This window comes from Suncus etruscus, chromosome 16 (genome assembly GCF_024139225.1).
Source record: "Suncus etruscus isolate mSunEtr1 chromosome 16, mSunEtr1.pri.cur, whole genome shotgun sequence".
Taxonomy (NCBI): Eukaryota; Metazoa; Chordata; class Mammalia; order Eulipotyphla; family Soricidae; genus Suncus; species Suncus etruscus.
The window spans coordinates 34,332,643-34,350,393 of record NC_064863.1 but is presented as its reverse complement, the minus strand read 5'-3'; the positions used below and the strand labels follow the sequence as shown (position 1 = coordinate 34,350,393).

The following is a 17,751-nucleotide window of genomic DNA, read 5'->3' as shown; positions in this document are numbered from 1 at the left end:
TTCTTTTCTTCTTTTTTTTTTTTGTTTTTTTGTTTTTGTTTTTGTTTGTTTTGGGGTCACACCCGGCAGTGCTCAGGGGTTACTCCTGGCTCTATGCTCAGAAATCACTCCTGGCAGGCTCAGGGGACCATATGGGATGCCTGGATTCGAACCATGGACCTTCTGCATGTAAGGCAAATGCTTTACCTCCATAATATCTCTCCGGCCCGACCACCAGTTTTTTCATCTGTTAAAGTTGGGAGGGTTTAGAGTTGGTCTTATGCCAGGAAACTTCAGGGGTAGGGGTTTCCTTGTATTTAGACCAAGGCTTTTCCTTTCCATGTCCCCCATATTTTGGTGGGCCTATGCAAACAACATTTGCCACTCTAACACCGTTTTTACTGTGCCCTTTTGACTAACTCTTAAAAAAAAAAACCTCTTAAACTTTTGATGTTAATTTAAACTAATATGTATGTGCATGAAAATATAAAAAAATACTATGCCTTCAACGTTTAAGGAGTCACATAAATCTCATGGCCTTAGGTTGCTTTGTGTACTGCTAAGAAATGTATACTGTACTACAATCTGGGGACTTGTAGACAAAGTAATTGTTCATGGATTCTGCCTTTTTTTTCTTAACGTTCCTTGACTGTAAGTTCAATATTTAGGCGTCAGCAAGGGGATTTCTTCTGAGAACTCTGTTTATGGGCGATTGTCCTTCCACTTTAACTTTACCTGTCCTCTTTGCATCATTTTTCTCATAATTAAAAATAAAAAATAAAAAAAAAGTTGGGAGGGTAGGAGCAATCTTCTCTGAGGATTCCTTTCAACTCCCCAAATCCAATGAATCATACAGAAGCAGAAGAAAATGCCCCACTATGTTGGTTTCAATATTATATCCTCACTGGAAAGAAAGAGGGGGAAATTAATTTGGTTATGCACTCCCTCTCTGAAGACTTAATGCAGTGATAGATTGACCCTCTTTCAGACAGAATATTCTGCCTATGTCATTGACCTTTCCCGAATTTCTGGCACACCACTTCTTAATAGTGGGGCTGATTAAAGAATGAAGTGTCAGGGCTTGAAAGATGGCTCAAGGGCTAGAGCACACACTTTGAGAGAAGAAAATTTGGGTTCATCTCCAGCATTGTATACCACACCCCCACCAAGCACCACCAAAAGCGACCCTGAGTACCAAGCCAAGAGTAGGCTCTAAATACCCCAGCACATATACACACATGTCTGGTAATAAAGATGATAATAGTGATAACCTAGCTTTGGACTGGAGGCCTCCTGAGGGTTCCTATCCATGTGTGGGGTATGTTACACAGTACAGTCAGCTGAAGTCAAGGGTGAAAGCCTGGTGGAGGAAAAAAGGGGCATTTAATGCCAAGAGACCTAAGTCCCAACTTGCATTCTCCAAAGCTTTCCTTCTGATACCCTTAGAGGTTCCTGGTGACATATGAAATTTGAAGGAGAAAGGTGAGAGCTCTAAGAAGGGAATCTGCCTCTTTCACTCTCTCCGTCTACTCACCTCTGCAACCTGTGAAAGTGGCTGGGGAGATCAAGAACTGCAGGCCTTGCTCTGGCAAGGAAAGCAAAGTCAGTCCTAGATCTTACCAAGGCCTTTAGAATCTGTCGCTTTCCCTCACAGAAAAGAATTTTGAGAGGAGACAAACAGTGATGTAAAATCAAATTTTATTTGGAGGAACTGAGGAAGGAGAGGAAGAAGATGAGAAAGTGAGAGATTAACAAATAAAGTGATCAAGAGTGAGTGGTGCAGGCTTCTCCAAAGGCAGAGAGTCCTGGTACACAATTCAGCATCAAAGTAGGAAAAGGCCACATCTCAAGAAGGGAGGTGTGGGCATGTGCTCAGTCACTGTGTACCCAGGAAATGTGTGCAGCTCCTTAGGTCCAAGCTTGTTGTGTATGTAAATATTTTAGGGGACTACTATGTTACTCACCCTAAACTGATTGGTGATTGTGCCCTACCCTAGGGTGTGACCTGGCATTCTGCCCCCACCCTAGGGTAGTACCTGATTCTGCTTCCACCATTGGTTGGTATCTGATCCCACCATTGGGTGGTACCTGATTCTGGTGGATAAAAACAAGAGTCTGTGGAAGGCCAGGGCTTTTTGGCTGGAACTGAAGCTGAGTCTTTGGACTTCAGTCTTGTCCACCGAATAAAGCAAATATTTCAACGAGCTGACTGTCTGCGAGCTGTTTACCCGCCGTTTCACCTCAGAACCGTGGGCTAGACAGGGTGGCAGACGCGTGCTCTGAGCTGGAAGAGAAAGACCTCATCCTCCATCCCTCCATCAGTCAACCTCTTCGGGGGCTGACTTGCTACACAAGCTGACTTTTATAGGGTTTCTCCCAACCTGTATGTGGGGTCTTCTACTTAGGTAAGAGCCCTGTTGCCAGGGGAGATGATGGTCTTCTTTGATATTCTTTTCCTGGTAGCTGTTCTTTCTGGAGCTTCTCCTGGTCAAGGGTCCAGTCTTCTCTGGTCCTGCTGTGGCATGAAGTGAGAGTCTTATCAAGGAATGAAGTAGCTCCTCCAAATTTCATCTCTTGGTTTTTATCACATTTCAAGAATCCATTGCCTTGGGGCTGGAGCGGTGGTGCTAGAGGTAAGGCATCTGCTTAGAAAGCACTAGCCTACGATGGACCTCAGTTCGATCCCCCTGGCATCCTATATGATCCCCCCAAGCCAGGAGCAATTTCTGAGCACAAGCCAGGAGTAACCCTTGAGTGTCAAAGAGTGTGGCCCAAAAAACAAAAAAAAAAAACCAAAAACAAAAACAAAAATAATCCATTGCCTTGCAGGGGTCCCTTCCCTACTTGCCTGCTGCACATTGTGAGTCATTTAACCTCCCAGCACCTTCACTTCCTCCCAAGGAATCTGAGCCAAATAATAACTCATAGCATTGTGGTGAGGTCCTGAGAAGCCTGTAGAATGCTGATACAAGGTGACAATTATAACTGTCAGCCCCTAGAAAAGCATTGCAACTCTGTCGAAATGTTAAAGGAAGAAAAGTGCAAGATGATGGCAATGAGCATTGCAATACTTAGGGAAGTGCTTGGCCTTTCAGACCCTGGAGCAATCAAAAAGGGATGCCTGGCTGCAGAAAGAAGAGATAAAGAGAAGAAAGAGTGTAGGAGAGGTATTTAAGGAATGTATGCATACAGTGATGAATTGGGGGCTTTGAAAACTTTAAATTCATCATACACACATATATGGATATGAACATTACATATGTATATACTTATTTATAATCTTCAATAAAATCCTCAATAGGCTTGTAAAAACTAAGCTAACAGCTCCACCATATTAAAACTGTTAACTGTGGTTGATTTCATGTGACTTGCTCTCCCGTTTCCCTTGTGAGAAAGTCCCCCCTCCCACCCCATGTTATCTCTATGGTCTATCGCAACAACAAGCCCTGAAGAGCTAGCACCACTGAGTGCAGCAGCCACTGAACGTCAAGTCTATGCCACCATGCACTTGCATAGATTCTTGGAATTACTCCCTTGGGTGCAACTTCTTGCTAGCTTGGCATCTCATCTAGGTTCATCTCAACCCTGAGACCTTGTCATTTACTTGCTCCTTTTCAGAATCTGTTGGAAAAACCTGTGCACAGGAGCCCCAGTATCAGTCTCCTCCTGTGAATCATGTCTATTTTCTACTTCAGGCAATTTGCTCATCCACAAAAGTCCTAATCACACTGACCAATAGGCTGGAACCTGCAGAACAGTCACCTCTGCCTCTGGTGGGAGCTGGTTCCTGAATGCCAAGCAGAGCACAGTGGGGATAATTGAAAGAGCACAGCCTCCTTTTTTTTCTCCTCTGCCCCATTCCCTCCCTCTTCCCTTCCCCTTCTCTTTCTTTTAATTTCCCCTTCCCTGTCCCTTCCCTTGCCCTTTCCCCCTTGCCTTTTCCTTCCTTTATCTTTCCTCTTCTTCCTTCCCTCCCCTTTCTACTTATTCCTTCCCTTAATTTCCTTTCCTCCCCTTCATTTCCCTTCCTTTTCCTCCCCTCTCTTTCCTTCACTCCCCTTTCCTTCATTACCCTTCCTTTCCCCTCTCTTCCTCTCCCTTCAATTTCCTCCTCTCTTTTCCCTCTCCTCCCTTCCCTTCCCTTCTCATTTGTTCCATTTCCTTCCCCCTTTTCTTCCCTTTCCTTTCCCATGGTCTCCTTTAATCCTGTTCACATCAGGCTTCTCCTTAATGTCCTCCCTAAACTACCAAATATTTTCTATCCCCTTCTTTAATCCTATTTTTCCCAGATTCAAATCGCCAAAAAGCTTCTAGAAAAATAGATTTATATAGCAAAGTGATAGACTACAAAATTAACACGCAAAAATTAATGGCCTTGTTATACACAAATGATAGAGAAGAAATGGGCATTAAAAAAGCAATCCCATTCACATTAATGCCACACAAACTCAAATATCTTGGAGTCAACTTAACTAAAGAGGTAAAGAACCTATACAAAGAAAATTACAAAACACTGCTTCAAGAAATAAAAGAGAACAGAAGGAAATGAAGACACATACTCTGTTCTTGGATTGTGAGGGTTAACATCATTAAAATGGTGATACTCCCCCAAAGTATTGTACAGATTCAATGCAATTCCTCTAAGGATACCCAGGTCATTCTTCAAAGAAGTGGGTCAAACACTCCTGAAATTCATTTGAAACAATAAACACCCACAAATAGCTAAAGCAATCCCTAAGAAGAAGAAAATGGTAAGCATCAGCTTCCTCACTTTAAATTGTACTACAAAGCAATGGTCATGAAACAGCATGGTATTGGAATAAAGACAGAACCTCAGATCAATGAAATAGACTTGAGTATTCAGAGAATGTTTCCCAGACATACAATCAATTAATATTTGATAAAGGGGCAAGGAATGCAAAATGGAACAAGGAAAGCTTCTTCAACAAGTGATGTTGGAACAACTGGTCAGTCACATTCATATAAACAAGCTCAGACCTCTACCTGACACCATGCACAAAGGTCAAATCCAAATGGATTAAAGACCTTGATATCAGACCTGGAACCATAAGTTATATAGAAGAACACGTAGGCAAAACACTATGATATTGAGACTAAAGGCATATTCAAAGAGGAAACATCACTGTCCAAACAAGTGGAATCGGAGATAAACAAATGGGACTATATTAAGCTGAAGCTACTGCACTTCAAAGAAAAAAGTGACTGGAATACAAAGGCCATCCATAGAATGAGAGAAACTATTACCCAATACTCATCAGGTAAGGGACTAATATCTAAGAGATACGAGGTACTGACAGAGCTTAACAAGAAAAAACCATCTAACCCCATCAGAAAATGGGGAGAAGAAATGAACAGACACTTCCTCAAAGAAGAAATACAAATGGCCTAAAGGCACATGAAAAAATGCTCCACATCACTAATCATCAGGGAGATGCAAATCAAAACAACAAGAAGTATCATCTCATGCCACAGAGACTGGCACACATCACAAAAAAAATGATGGCAGGGATGTGGGGAGAATGAAATTCATTCACTACTGATGGAAATGCAATCTAGTCCAGCCTTTATGAAAAACAATATGGATATTCCTCAAAAAACTGGAAATTGCCTTTTTTCTCTGCTGAGCCTGCCTACATCCAAGGACTATAGCCTCTGCAGGACCCATCCCGGTAAGATGTCCCCACCCAACGCATGTGGGGCCAATTCCTGCAGTGATTGGGTACCCAGAGACTTTTAAACCCAGTGGCCTTGCTCTCTGCCTTTTCTCTGCTGAGCCTGCCTACATCCAAGGACTATAGCCTCTTCAGGACCCACACCCGAAACGTGGCCGCTCTGCTTCGCTTCGCTGCAGTGCTTATCTTGTAACCCCTGAATTCCATTTCTGTACATTTTAAGAAGCAATCTACAGCCTTGCCATGGAGTAATTTTGCAGTACACCCCCATATTTACAGAAATCAAGATGGCTCCTCTAATAATCTAAAAAGTAGGAAATAAATAGGTATCCTCTCAAGAAGTTTAGAGTAGAATTATGGAGAATTATCAGGGAGCTAAAAAAAAAAAAAAAAAAAAAAGGGCCCGGGGAGATAGCACAGCGGTGTTTGCCTTGCAAGCAGCCGATCCAGGACCAAAGGTGGTTGGTTCGAATCCCGGTGTCCCATATGGTCCCCCATGCCTGCCAGGAGCTATTTCTGAGCAGACAGCCAGGAGTAACCCCTGAGCAATGCCGGGTGTGGCCCCCCCCCCCCAAAAAAAAGCATCGATAAACTTGACTGGAGCAAAATTAAGCATCAAGAAGTTTTGTCAACTGAAATTAGAAATTTTCACACTGAACTAACAGATCAGAAAAACTGAAAACTGAGCTTAACGGGACCCTTATTCCTAGCCTGAGGAGTGCTGGGAGGCTTGACAGGCCCCCAGCCTTCCTTGTCTTTTCCCCCTGACTCCAGGCCTTCCCAGGGTGCCAGCTCAGATGGCCAGAAGTGGGTTCAGGTGGACTCTTAGTGGTCCTCAGGGTCCCCCCTCCCTCCGTACTCCAGGGGGGAGGTGCATGGGGAGGAGGGCGGGCAGACATCTGGCTTCCGATTTTGTCCTTGATTCTGGAGACCAGCCCTTGCCAGGTATAGGGTTTTTCTCCCCTGGACTTCAGTCTTTCCCTGGACACTGGTCTAGGTGGACTCTATAGGGGTCAACAGGTTTTCCCCCTATTTCTCCCTACACTAATGGGAATGCACTGGGAGGAGGGCAGGCTGTTCTAGCACTGGTTTATATTGGGACAGTCAGTGGAAATTTTTTCTCTTTTTTTTCATATTGATATTATTGTGTGCATATATTCTATATATCTATAATATCCATCTTGTATTGGGACCTTGATACTGCCCTACAAAGCTCATTTCTAATATTTTACTGCCTCAGTCCCAACCCTTACTTCCCCCCCATCCTCCCATGTAGGTGCAGCTAATGACATGAAGCTCACCACATAGAATGATAAGTGCAGTTAGAGAAATAACTACACTGAAAACTATCATAACAATGTGAATGAATGAGGGAAAAAGAAAGCCTGTCTCGAGTACAGGTGTGGGTGGGGTGGGGAGTGGGTAGATCTGGGAAATTGGTGGTGGGAATCCTGCACTGGTGAAGGGGGGTGTTCTTTATATGACCGTAATCATACAAGTACAATTATATTTGTAATCACGGTGTTTAAATAAAGATAATTTTAAAAAAAACTGGAAATTGAGTTCCCCTATGATCCAGCTATACCACTCCTAGGGATGCACCCTAAGAACACAAAAACACAATACAAAAATGCCTTCTACACACAGTGCTATTTACAATAGCCAGAATCTGGAAACAACCCAGATGCCTGACAACAGATGAGTGGCAAAAGAAGCAGTGGTGTGTGTGTATATATATATATATATATATATATATATACACACACACACAATGGAATACTATGCAGCCATCAGGAAAAATGAAGTTTTGAAATTTTCCTATACATGGATGGACATGGAAATGATTATTCTGAGTAAAATAAGTCAGAAGGAGAGAGACAGACACAGAATAGTCTCATTCATCTGTGAGATTTAAAAAAAAAAAATAAAACACAGGCCAGAGCGGTGGTGCAACCGGTAGGGAGTCTGCCTTGCACAAGCTAACCTAGGACAGACCGAGGTTCAATCCCTCATCGTCCCATCTGGTCCCCCAAGCCAGGAGTGATTTCTGAGCACATATCCAGGAGTAACCCCTGAGCGTCATCAGGTATGGCCCAAAAGCCAAAAATAAAACACAGCAAACAAACAAACAAAAAAGACATTATTGTAATAATGCTCAGAAACAATAGAGATGAAGGAGGGCTGGCAGGACTGGCCCATGAAATGAAGCTTACCACAAAGAGTGGTGAGTGCAGTTAGATAAATAATTACACTGACAACTATCACAACAATGGTAGTGAGAGAAAGAAATAGAATGCTTGTCTTGAATACAAGCAGAAGGTGTGTGTGTGTGGGGGGGGAGATGGGGCATTATTGGTGGGAAGGTTGCACTGGTGAAGGGTGGGTGTTCTTTTTTATAACTGAAACTCAACTACAAACATATTTGTAATAATGGCACTTAAAGAGTAGATAAAGCAAACAGTCTTTTTCTCAATATAATTATTATTAATTTACTAAACCGGGCATTTACCATCCACTTTCTTTTTGACAGAAAACTTGCTTCAATTTATCCAAACATGAAAGGGTATCATTTCCTTTTCTTTTTATAGGTAAGACAGAATCTAACATAGGTCAAGCAAATCACTCATACTTCAGGTACCTTTCTCCTGCAGCTTCGTTATATTATTTCTATTTAGCAAAATCTAATCCAGGTTAGTTATTCATTCTTCTGGTATAATTTCAAATCCAGTAAAATCTTCTAGTACCACATTGGCAAAGTCATCAAATCTAAAATTTCGCTAACAATTCCCTTATCACTCACCATGTTGTTAATTTTTTTTTTTTTTTTTTTTTTTGGTTTTTGGGCCACACCTGGCGGCGCTCAGGCGTGACTCCTGGCTGTCTGCTCAGAAATAGCTCCTGGCAGGCACGGGGGACCATATGGGACACCAGGATTCGAACCAACCACCTTTGGTCCTGGATTGGCTGCTTGCAAGGCAAACGCCGCTGTGCTATCTCTCCGGGCCCGTTGTTAATTCTTGACTTAAACTTTAGAGGAAAGAGCTATGAGCGGTTAAATGATACTATGGGCCTCCATATCTATATCTACATTTTCTCTATAGCTTTTATCACTCATTGTCTTTTGTTTTATTTGTTTATATATCAATCATCTATACATATACCTAACTAGATCCACCACTTTACAAAAGCAAGACCTTGGATTGTTGGCAGGCTTGGTACTATGAACTGGGACATCATAGAAGGATGTGGACACTGGTGAAGAGATGAGTGCTTGAATGTTAAACAACTGAAACTAATCATGAAAACTTTGTGTCTCACAGTGATTCAATAATTTAAAAAATTTTAAAGGTCAAGTTCAAATGAGGGAAAGGAAATGTAGTCATATCACTATGAACCAATATTGCAAACAAACTGGAACTCATCAAGAGTTTTTATCTCCTCTGTTCTCAACTTCTTAGCATGACCCACAAAGAGAATTTAAGGTACTGAATGACCACAGAATGGCTTGGTACATGAATGAAGATTTGTCTCCAACAAAGAACCAAGCCTCAGCAGATCTCTTCTACAAGATATTGAAAGGCATATAGTTTGTGCTGGGCAAAAGATCTATAGATTACAAAGTATTAAAAAAAAATATGGACCAAAAAATGTTTTTTAAAAAGGCCAACACTTTTCATAATAAATCTCAGAAAATACCCGAAAAAGTGATATGAGGCCTGGAGCTTGCCTTGTACTCAGATGACCTTGGTTCAATCCCTGGCACTCCATACGGTTTCCCTGAGCACTGCCAGGGGTGATACTTGAATCAGGAATAAGTCCTGAACACTTTCAGGTATTGTCATTAAAACAAAAACAAATACAGTGAGGTGAGGAGTTCTGGGTCTGCTACCAACTTTTAGAACTTTGGATATGTGATTTAATAATTTTAGCATCTTGGTATAGTAGAGACATAGTAGAGAGGGAAGGTGTTTGCTTTGCATATGGCCAACCCTGTTTCAATCCCCAGCATCACCTGTGGTTCCTTGAACATCACCAGAGCAAAGAACAAGAGTAAACCCTGAGCCTCCCCCCAAAAAACAAACAAACAAACAAAAAAAACCAAAGAAATCTTAGCAGAAACCAGTCAGGACAGCTGGACAGAAAATACCAGAGACTTTTTTAAGGAGAAAGGGCAAAGTCCAGAGTGACCCTACAGTAGGTACAGTGGATTATTATGAATTAAAATGACCATTAATTATAAGCCATCAAATAGTAGTTAACTGTAGTGTTAAATAATTAATGATGGCGCTGGATGGAGATGGATGGATGGAGAGACCTTTCTCAGCCATCCCAGGCCACGTGGCTCTGCAACCCCCTTCAGCCAGCCGTCTAGAGGTTCATGAGAGCAGGGGGTAGAATTCTCACTCACAGTCAGGCTTCAGGAAGTATCAGCTTTATTCATACCCTATCCACCACATGTGTGGCCTCTATCATAACCAATTAAGCATTCAGCCATTCTTAGCTAGCCCTTCGTCTTAACTCCTTTCATCCATCTTCCCCTTAACCTCCATGCTGGCAAAAGACCAAAAGGCCCCAACGGGCAAAAGGGCAAAAAGCAAAAGGCCCTAATCCTCTCTGGTCAAAGCCTTATCTACCCTTTCCAAGACCCCTCCCAGGAAATGGGCGGGGTCTTGCAGCTAAGGTCAAGTTATCTAGGAAGAATGGGGGAGATGAGGCTTCAGTTAACTGGTCATGTGTAATTATATCCAATATATTGGGCCTAAAATGGGCATTGGGGGAATTATACAAGGGGATTTTCTTCATTTATCTGTCAGTTTTTTATGAACAGAAAAAGAATAATATCAAAAGTGGCAAAAGGCCTCTCATGGAGCCTGGAACCAGCACATGTTAAAATGTAGTTTATGTCTATCATAATTTTGTCGTTTTAAACAAAATGTTATGTGTCATTTTTGATACATCAATTTGCCATTGCTACCATAACACCTACCTCTGTGTGGGTTTCCCAATGTAGGTCACAATACACAAAATCCTAGAATATTCTAAAATATAGAATATTTGGTCTTATGTGTCTACATAGGGTTCCACTCAAAAAGTAATGACAACACTATCTGAACAATAGCTTACAGGTACAAAGCACTCTCACAATCATCAATATACGAACTTTCCATTTTTAGGGGCTTTCCCAGTGAGAAATGGGGCCACTTCTGGTGATGATTGTCCCAATAGTGCAGAGCTTATGATGCAATGATTAAGTGCCATGAGAGCTGGGGGTCATAAGGTGCTGCTTGTGGGGTTATCTGATTCTAGTATATGTAAGACATATGCAAGACATACACTCCACTCCTTTGAGGATAGCTGAAAAAAATTATGCCAGGCCCTATTGTACTAATTCTTAAAAGTAATCCTGAGGGGTAGACAGATAGCACATCACGTTAAGTATTTGCCTCATCATAGCCAACATCATTGGTTCAATACCTGGTACCCCCACATGGTCCTGTGAACCCCACCAGGAATGATCCCTGGGCACAGAGCTGGAAATGGCCTCTGAGCTCCACTGGGTGTGTCCCAGTAACACAACCTCTACCTCTGGCAAAAAAAAAATAATACCAAGTCAGGTCTTTGTCTCTTCATTTCAAGGTAGAGAAGCTAAAAATACTTAAAAAGTACTTTTTAAGCATTATGCAAAAACGTTCCTTATCCTAGACTGTTCCTAGGAATGGAAACAGGATGCCCAAGATTTGGATGATAACACTGAAATAGACCTTTAATGTCTAGTCTTTTTGTGGACATGACTTTTCATACTGACTCCAAAACTAAACCATAAACAGTTCATCTATATATTGTATATAGTCCCTATCATGTATTGCCTCTCCCCCACTCCTGTGTCTCTTCTACCCTTTCATTCATTGGTTCGAACTCCAGCATCCCATATGGTCCCCAAGCCTGCCAGGAGCGATTTCTGAGTGTGGAGCCAGGAGTAATCCCTGAGCAATGCCTGGTGTGACCCAAAAACTAAACAAACAAACAAACAAACAAAAAACAACCATGTACTTAGGCTGGGCAGACAAGAGCTAGCATGCACTTCCGTAGAGTAAATGCTACATGTAAAATAATTGTCATTCAATAGTCTATAAGAGGGAGAAGCTTTAAAATATTAGAAAATGTGCTTTGAGGAGGCCTCAGAGATAGTAGGGTGTAGGGCATTTGCCTTGCATTGAACCCAGGTTCAATCTGCAGTATCCCACATGGTCCCCAGAATCCACCAGGAATGATTTGTGAATGTAGAGCTAGGAATAACCGCTGAGTATCATTAGGGGTGCCCCCTAAAAAAGCAATAACAACAAATAAAACAAACAAAAACCAGAAGCATGCTGAGTCTGGGCAGCCAAGCATTAGCATGCACTTAGATAAAGTAAATGCGACATAAATTCCTCTTTCAGCGGGAGATTCTCAAGCAGGAAGCTAGAAGCAGGATCATTCCTACTGATTATCAGCAAATCGAACCTGGTGGCTCAATGCTCAGATCAGAGGATGCAGAGCTGACAGATCCTGTAGTCTCAGAGACCATCAAGATCTCCCGACCGGAGAGATAGCATGGAGGTAAGGCATTTGCCTTGCATGCAGAAGGTCGGTGGTTCGAATCCCAGCATTCCATATGGTCCCCTGAGCCTGCTAGGAGCAATTTCTGAGCGTAGAGCCAGGAGTAGCCCCTGAACACTGCCGGGTGTGACCCAAAAATCAACAATTAAATAAATAAATAAATAAATAAATAAATAAATAAATAAAATAAAAAGATCTCCCCAACAGTGCTTGATGACCTCCAGGATTGGACCTGGCAACATTGAGGGTGCCTTGCAGTGCCAGAGATCTAATTGGGGGGTCAAACACCTACCTTGCATATGCGCTGAACCCCTGTATTATCTTCTCTGACAGATTTTCTTTTTTTAAGTGACCTGTTTTCTTACTTCTATGTGGTTGGCAGCCGTCTGCTTCCTTCTCACCACCCACTGAGACATAGCCACCCAGTCCTGCCTTTCTCTCTGGCCATGTGGTCTGACTTAGCAACAGTTCATCTGCTGGATACAGGTTGAGGGGCTACAGAGTCAGCAGGTCTGCCAGGTTCATCATGAGGCAGATCTGTCTGTAGAGAAGGTGGTCAGGGGAAGCTTGTGCAGAATGCTTATTTCATGGCTGCGTGGAGCAGGAAGTTCAAGCCATGTAATGTGTATCATCTGAGCTTGTTTTCTTCCACCAGCTCACATGGAAACACAGCCATATCTCTCACAGAGAAGCAGTACCTGAGCCAACCAGGAAACAAAGCATTTCCCCCAGTAATGGACAGATGCTCACTCCTGCTGGCATGAGAAGTCTTCTAGAAGAGACTGTGTTAAGAATGTGTTAAGGGAGATGAAGGAGTTGTGGGGATATTGGAGGACATGAGCTCCCAGTATCTCTCCTTCTGGACTCTCAGGAGACACCAGGGAAGCTGAGGCGAGGACCAATCTCACCCGGGAGGTTCTAGGGGGATGGTGGAGATACATCAGCTCAGAGACAAAGATCCACATTCCAGTCTTTTACTAAGAAATTAATGAGATGAGAGAAACAGGAGGAAGCATGTGTGGGTAATGACACAATTCATCGGGACCCTGATGATAATAACAAAGAAAAAGCCACATCCAAGAAGATGAGAAACTGGTTACACTGGCATAATTGAATCACTCATCCTCATCTACCCTCTCGTACAGCACACCAGTTGTGTGAAATGGCCAGAGAATGTTATATGTTTTAACAAATAGGGACTGGAGCAATAGCAGCAGATAGGGCATTTACATTGCACATGGCCAATTCAGGTTTGATCCCCAGCATCCCATATGGTCCCCTGAGCACCATCAGGAGTACCAGTAATTCCTGAGCACAGAGCCAGGAGTAAGCCCTGAGTACTGCCAGGTGTGATCCTAACAACAACAGCAAAAACATTATTTTAATGAATACAGATCAAAAGCTTCTAAGTTTTATTTGACTGAAAGAGTCAACCTTAGCTCTGGGGACCAGGTTCTGCCACTTCTTCCTCCATTCTTCCTTCTCATTTGTGGCATTTGAAAAAAATTACCAATACCATTGTTTTGAGCTATTAGGTAAATGGGGTTTGGTAGAGTGTTCCCTATTTACAATATTTTCCCTAATAACTTTTCTTTATCTGGACAATTACTCTCTGATGTTTTTGTTTCCTCTATATAGAGTCCCACCCTCCCCCACCACCCACACTGCCAGATATTTCATATTTGGAAATACTAATGGGATCAATGGATCAATGCTTTGGTTGAGTGTTGGTTTTGGTTTTGAAGTCACAACCAGCAGTGCTCAGGGGTTGGTCCTAATTCTATGTTTGGGGTATCCATGCCATGCTGGAGATTGAACGTGGGGTTTCCACTGCCAAAGCTTGCACTCTCAGCCTGTTGAACCATCTCCTTGGCAATTTCTCTATAGACACAGTCCAAATTATTCTGATTAGAACCTTAAAATTAGTCAAGGACCTGAATGATAGTACAGCGGGGGAGTTTGCCTTAAAGGCAGTTGCACAACTTCAACCCCCAGCATTCCATATGGTCTCCTATGCTTGTCAGGAGTTATTACTAAGTACAGAGCCAAGAGTCACCCCTAAACATGGCCGGGCGTGACCCAAAAGCAAACACAAAAGTTAGTAAGTCACACTGCTGTGCTAGCTCAGACTAGCACTTGAAAAAGAACAAATTTGCTATGTAGGACATCCACCTGCAATCTTTCAGGGGTCATGCTAAATAGACAGGAAGCAGTGGATCAGAGAGATGCACAGCACAGCCCCTGCTGAGATGAGAGCGAGCTTCCTGCCTAGGTCCTGGTGACCACAGCTGACTTCCAGCTATTGGATTTCCCCCCTGAAGATGTCCTCAAACTGGCTTGGCAAGGGCAAGATTAGTACCTCATCAACATTTAGGAGAGGCAATGTCATCCATCAGAAATGGTTTTTATACTTACAGAGAAATAGCATTTTATTTTTTAACTTTATTGATTGATTGATTGGTTTGGGGGCCACACCTGGCGGTGCTCAAGGGTTGTTACTCCTGGCTCTGCACTCAGAAATCGCCCCTGGTAGGCTGGAGGACCAAATGGGGTGCCGGGAATCCAACAGGGTCCCTCACAAGTCAGCTGCATGTAAGGCAAATGCTCTACCACTGTACTATCTCTCCAGTCCCAGCATTTTAAAAATCATTAGGGAGAGGTCAGAGAGATAATACAGCAGATAGGTACTTGACTTGCACATGGCTGACCCAAGTTAGATAAGTAGTTTGCCTTATGGTCCCTTTGGGGCTGGCCAGTAGTGACCCCTGAGCTCTGAGGTAGAAGTAAGCCCTGAGCACTGCTAGATATCATTCACTGCCCCCTAAATATTTAAGCAGTATTAAATCTCAAATGTTATTGAACTAGGGGAGCCTCTTAAGCGATGTTCAGGAAATTTGGGGACCCACTAGTGACTCTAAGTCAATTAGACTATTAGTTCAATGTAAGGCCCAAAGATGTAATGCTGCCCCAACCCTGAAGGGCTGGAGATTCCTAGAAGTGCTGGTGGCCTCCAGGGCTGTTAATAACGTTCATCAAGGACCATGTGGTGTTGGGAAGGGAATCCAGGTGGGGAGATAGCGCCTTCCAGCTTTTACTAAACTTTTATGTAAAACTCAGCATTACCCATGAATTAAAAACTTAAATGCAAGCGAGCTGTTACATCCCATCTCAAGGAAAGCACGCACCAGACGTGGTCTTTTCCTTCCCTAGTGCAGGGCTTTCCTCTTCTAAAAGAATTATTTGCCAAAAGGCCCGCTTAGCGAAGTCAATCATTTGACCCTTTGCGTGGAGCGTTGGCGATAATTCCAACATGGCTGTAACATTACATCCTTTCTCTATTTGGCCACTATAGAAATCCAGCCTCAGCTCTCCTACAGACAAAGAAATGTCAGTATCAAAGCCCGCCAAAAGTCTCCTGCTGAGCTCTCCTGTGATCTCTCTCTCTCTCTCCCCCCATTTCCTTAAAGGTATCTGGTTTCTCTTTACCTGTTTCTTCATATGCTAATTCTAGCTCTGATCTCATTGGTTCATCCCCTTATTTTTTCTCCCTGGCTACACCCCAAAAATCCGTCTATATAAGGCCCAATTCAAGGAATAAAGCCTCTCTCTGGCCTCTCTCTCTTGTTTTCACCATGTAATTCTGTGTGGTTTCATTTATTTCATATTTCATATTCATCCGCTCGTGCATCCGCTTGACTCCCAGTGGAATAATAAACCCACTAAGGTTTGCTTCAGGGACTTTTATCTTATTATGATAAAAAGTCCACAGCAGCGAGCAACTTATAATTTTTTTATTAATTTTGTCAGTGGCACACCCAGTGGTACTCAGGGGTTACTCCTAGCTCTGCACCAAGGATAGAACCAGATTGGCTTTATGCAAGGCAAAAATTCTACCTACTATACTATCTCTCTGGCCCCGTCATTTAAAAATTGATTACCTCGTAAATCCAAAAAAAAAAAAAAATCTACACATCAAATGAACCATAAGAAGTTTGTGTTGTTGGGGCTGAAGCAATTAGCACAGCAGGTAGAGTACACAATGTGTACATTGCACACGGCCAACACAAGTTCAATCCCCAACATTCAATATGGTCCTCCAAGTCTGACAGGAATATTTTTGAGAGCTAGCCAGGAGTAACCTCTGAGCGCCACTGGGTGTAGACCTGCCCAAAATATGTATTCAGGAAAAGACTTTTATAATGTGAAAACTAATAATATACAATTAATCAGATACATCATTCTAATAATATACATGATATATATCATACACTATTATTAAATAAAATGAGTCTTTAAATATGGTCTTCTGAAGCTGAAGTGATAGTACAGCAGAGAGGGTGCTTGCCTTGTATGTGGCCAACCTAGGTTTGATCCTGGGCATCCTATATGGTCCTCTGAGCCTATCAAGAGTGACCCTTGAGCACAGAGCCAGGAGTAAGCCCTAAGCATCCATGGGTGTGGCCAAAAATAAAATACATAAATGTTGGAACTCCTTCATTGTCCAAAATGACACATTGTGTTTATCAATTAAAGATAAACTATCCATTGCAGTTCCCCAAGAGGGTGTCTCCATTGATGGAGTAGGAGCTAATAGTAGAATATCACCCAGTGAGAGCAACTGGGGACTACACCCTATCAACACAGTATCCAGAGAGAAACAGTGCTGGGGATGGTTCCACAAACAGCATCCACCAGGCTAGTTCCCCTGCTCCTCATTCCCATAAGTCTTTGGAGTGAATAAATGAGTCTCTGGGAGTTCAGAAGATCTTGCATTCATTGATGGAGAAAATCCTCCTTCTGTTGCGCCTCCTGGCTTGATTGACAGCCGTGCGGACGGCACACTCAAACACCTGCTGGACCCCGCGGTTGCTGAGGGCTGAGCACTCCAAGTAGCCCTTTGCTCTCACGTCCTGGGCCAGTTTCTTCCCATCAAGTGCATTGACACAGGAGGCCCGGTGGGGGCCCATTTCCCGCTGGTCTGTCTGGGTGGCCACCACCAACACCGGGGTACAGGGCAAGTTGCTCCTTATCTCCCCGATCCACTTGTTCTTCAGGTTGAGGAAGGAGCTCTGGTTGGCCACCGAGTAGCACATGAGTACCACGTCGGCCTGCTGGTAGGACAGGGGTCGGATGCTTCGGAAAGCATCGTTGCCAGCCGTGTCCCAGAGACCCAGGCTAATCTGGGTGCCGTCCATGAACACGTCTACACCTGTGTTCTCATACACAGTGGGCCTGTAGGCTTCTGGGAAGGTCTCCGAGGTGAACCGCACCAGCAGAGAGGTCTTCCCCACAGCAGAGTCTCCCACCAACACACACTTGATGGAGCTGGTCATCTTTACAGTCACAGGTTCCAAATCCAGAAGGAAGGGCCCTCAAGGTTTGGCCAGAGCAGCGGCCATTCACCACTGGGCAGTGGTCACCAGGTGCTTCTATGGACTTCTGTGAATGCTTCCTGCTTTCTGTCGATCAAAGAAGGTGC

At 43.2% G+C, this 17,751-nt stretch overlaps 2 protein-coding genes and 1 long non-coding RNA gene across 3 annotated transcripts in view; 1 reads left to right on the top strand and 2 right to left on the bottom strand.

Annotated features, from left to right (window-relative positions):
- The window catches only part of LIAS (lipoic acid synthetase), a 939,974-nt gene that overhangs the window by 257,172 nt on the left and 665,051 nt on the right, over window positions 1-17,751 (bottom strand). The gene's annotated exons all lie outside the window — the stretch shown is intronic.
- The window catches only part of LOC126032527 (uncharacterized), an 891,448-nt gene that overhangs the window by 416,277 nt on the left and 457,420 nt on the right, over window positions 1-17,751 (top strand). The window lies entirely within an intron of this gene.
- On the bottom strand, window positions 17,030-17,605 carry RHOH (ras homolog family member H). The gene has a single exon (XM_049790183.1). The coding sequence runs from the start codon at window positions 17,603-17,605 to the stop codon at window positions 17,030-17,032; it is 576 nt and encodes a 191-aa protein (XP_049646140.1).

What these genes read in the sequence shown, in the direction of transcription:
- RHOH (XM_049790183.1), bottom strand. Translation starts at nt 17,605, where the DNA reads ATGACCAGCTCCATCAAGTGTGTGTTGGTGGGAGACTCTGCTGTGGGG.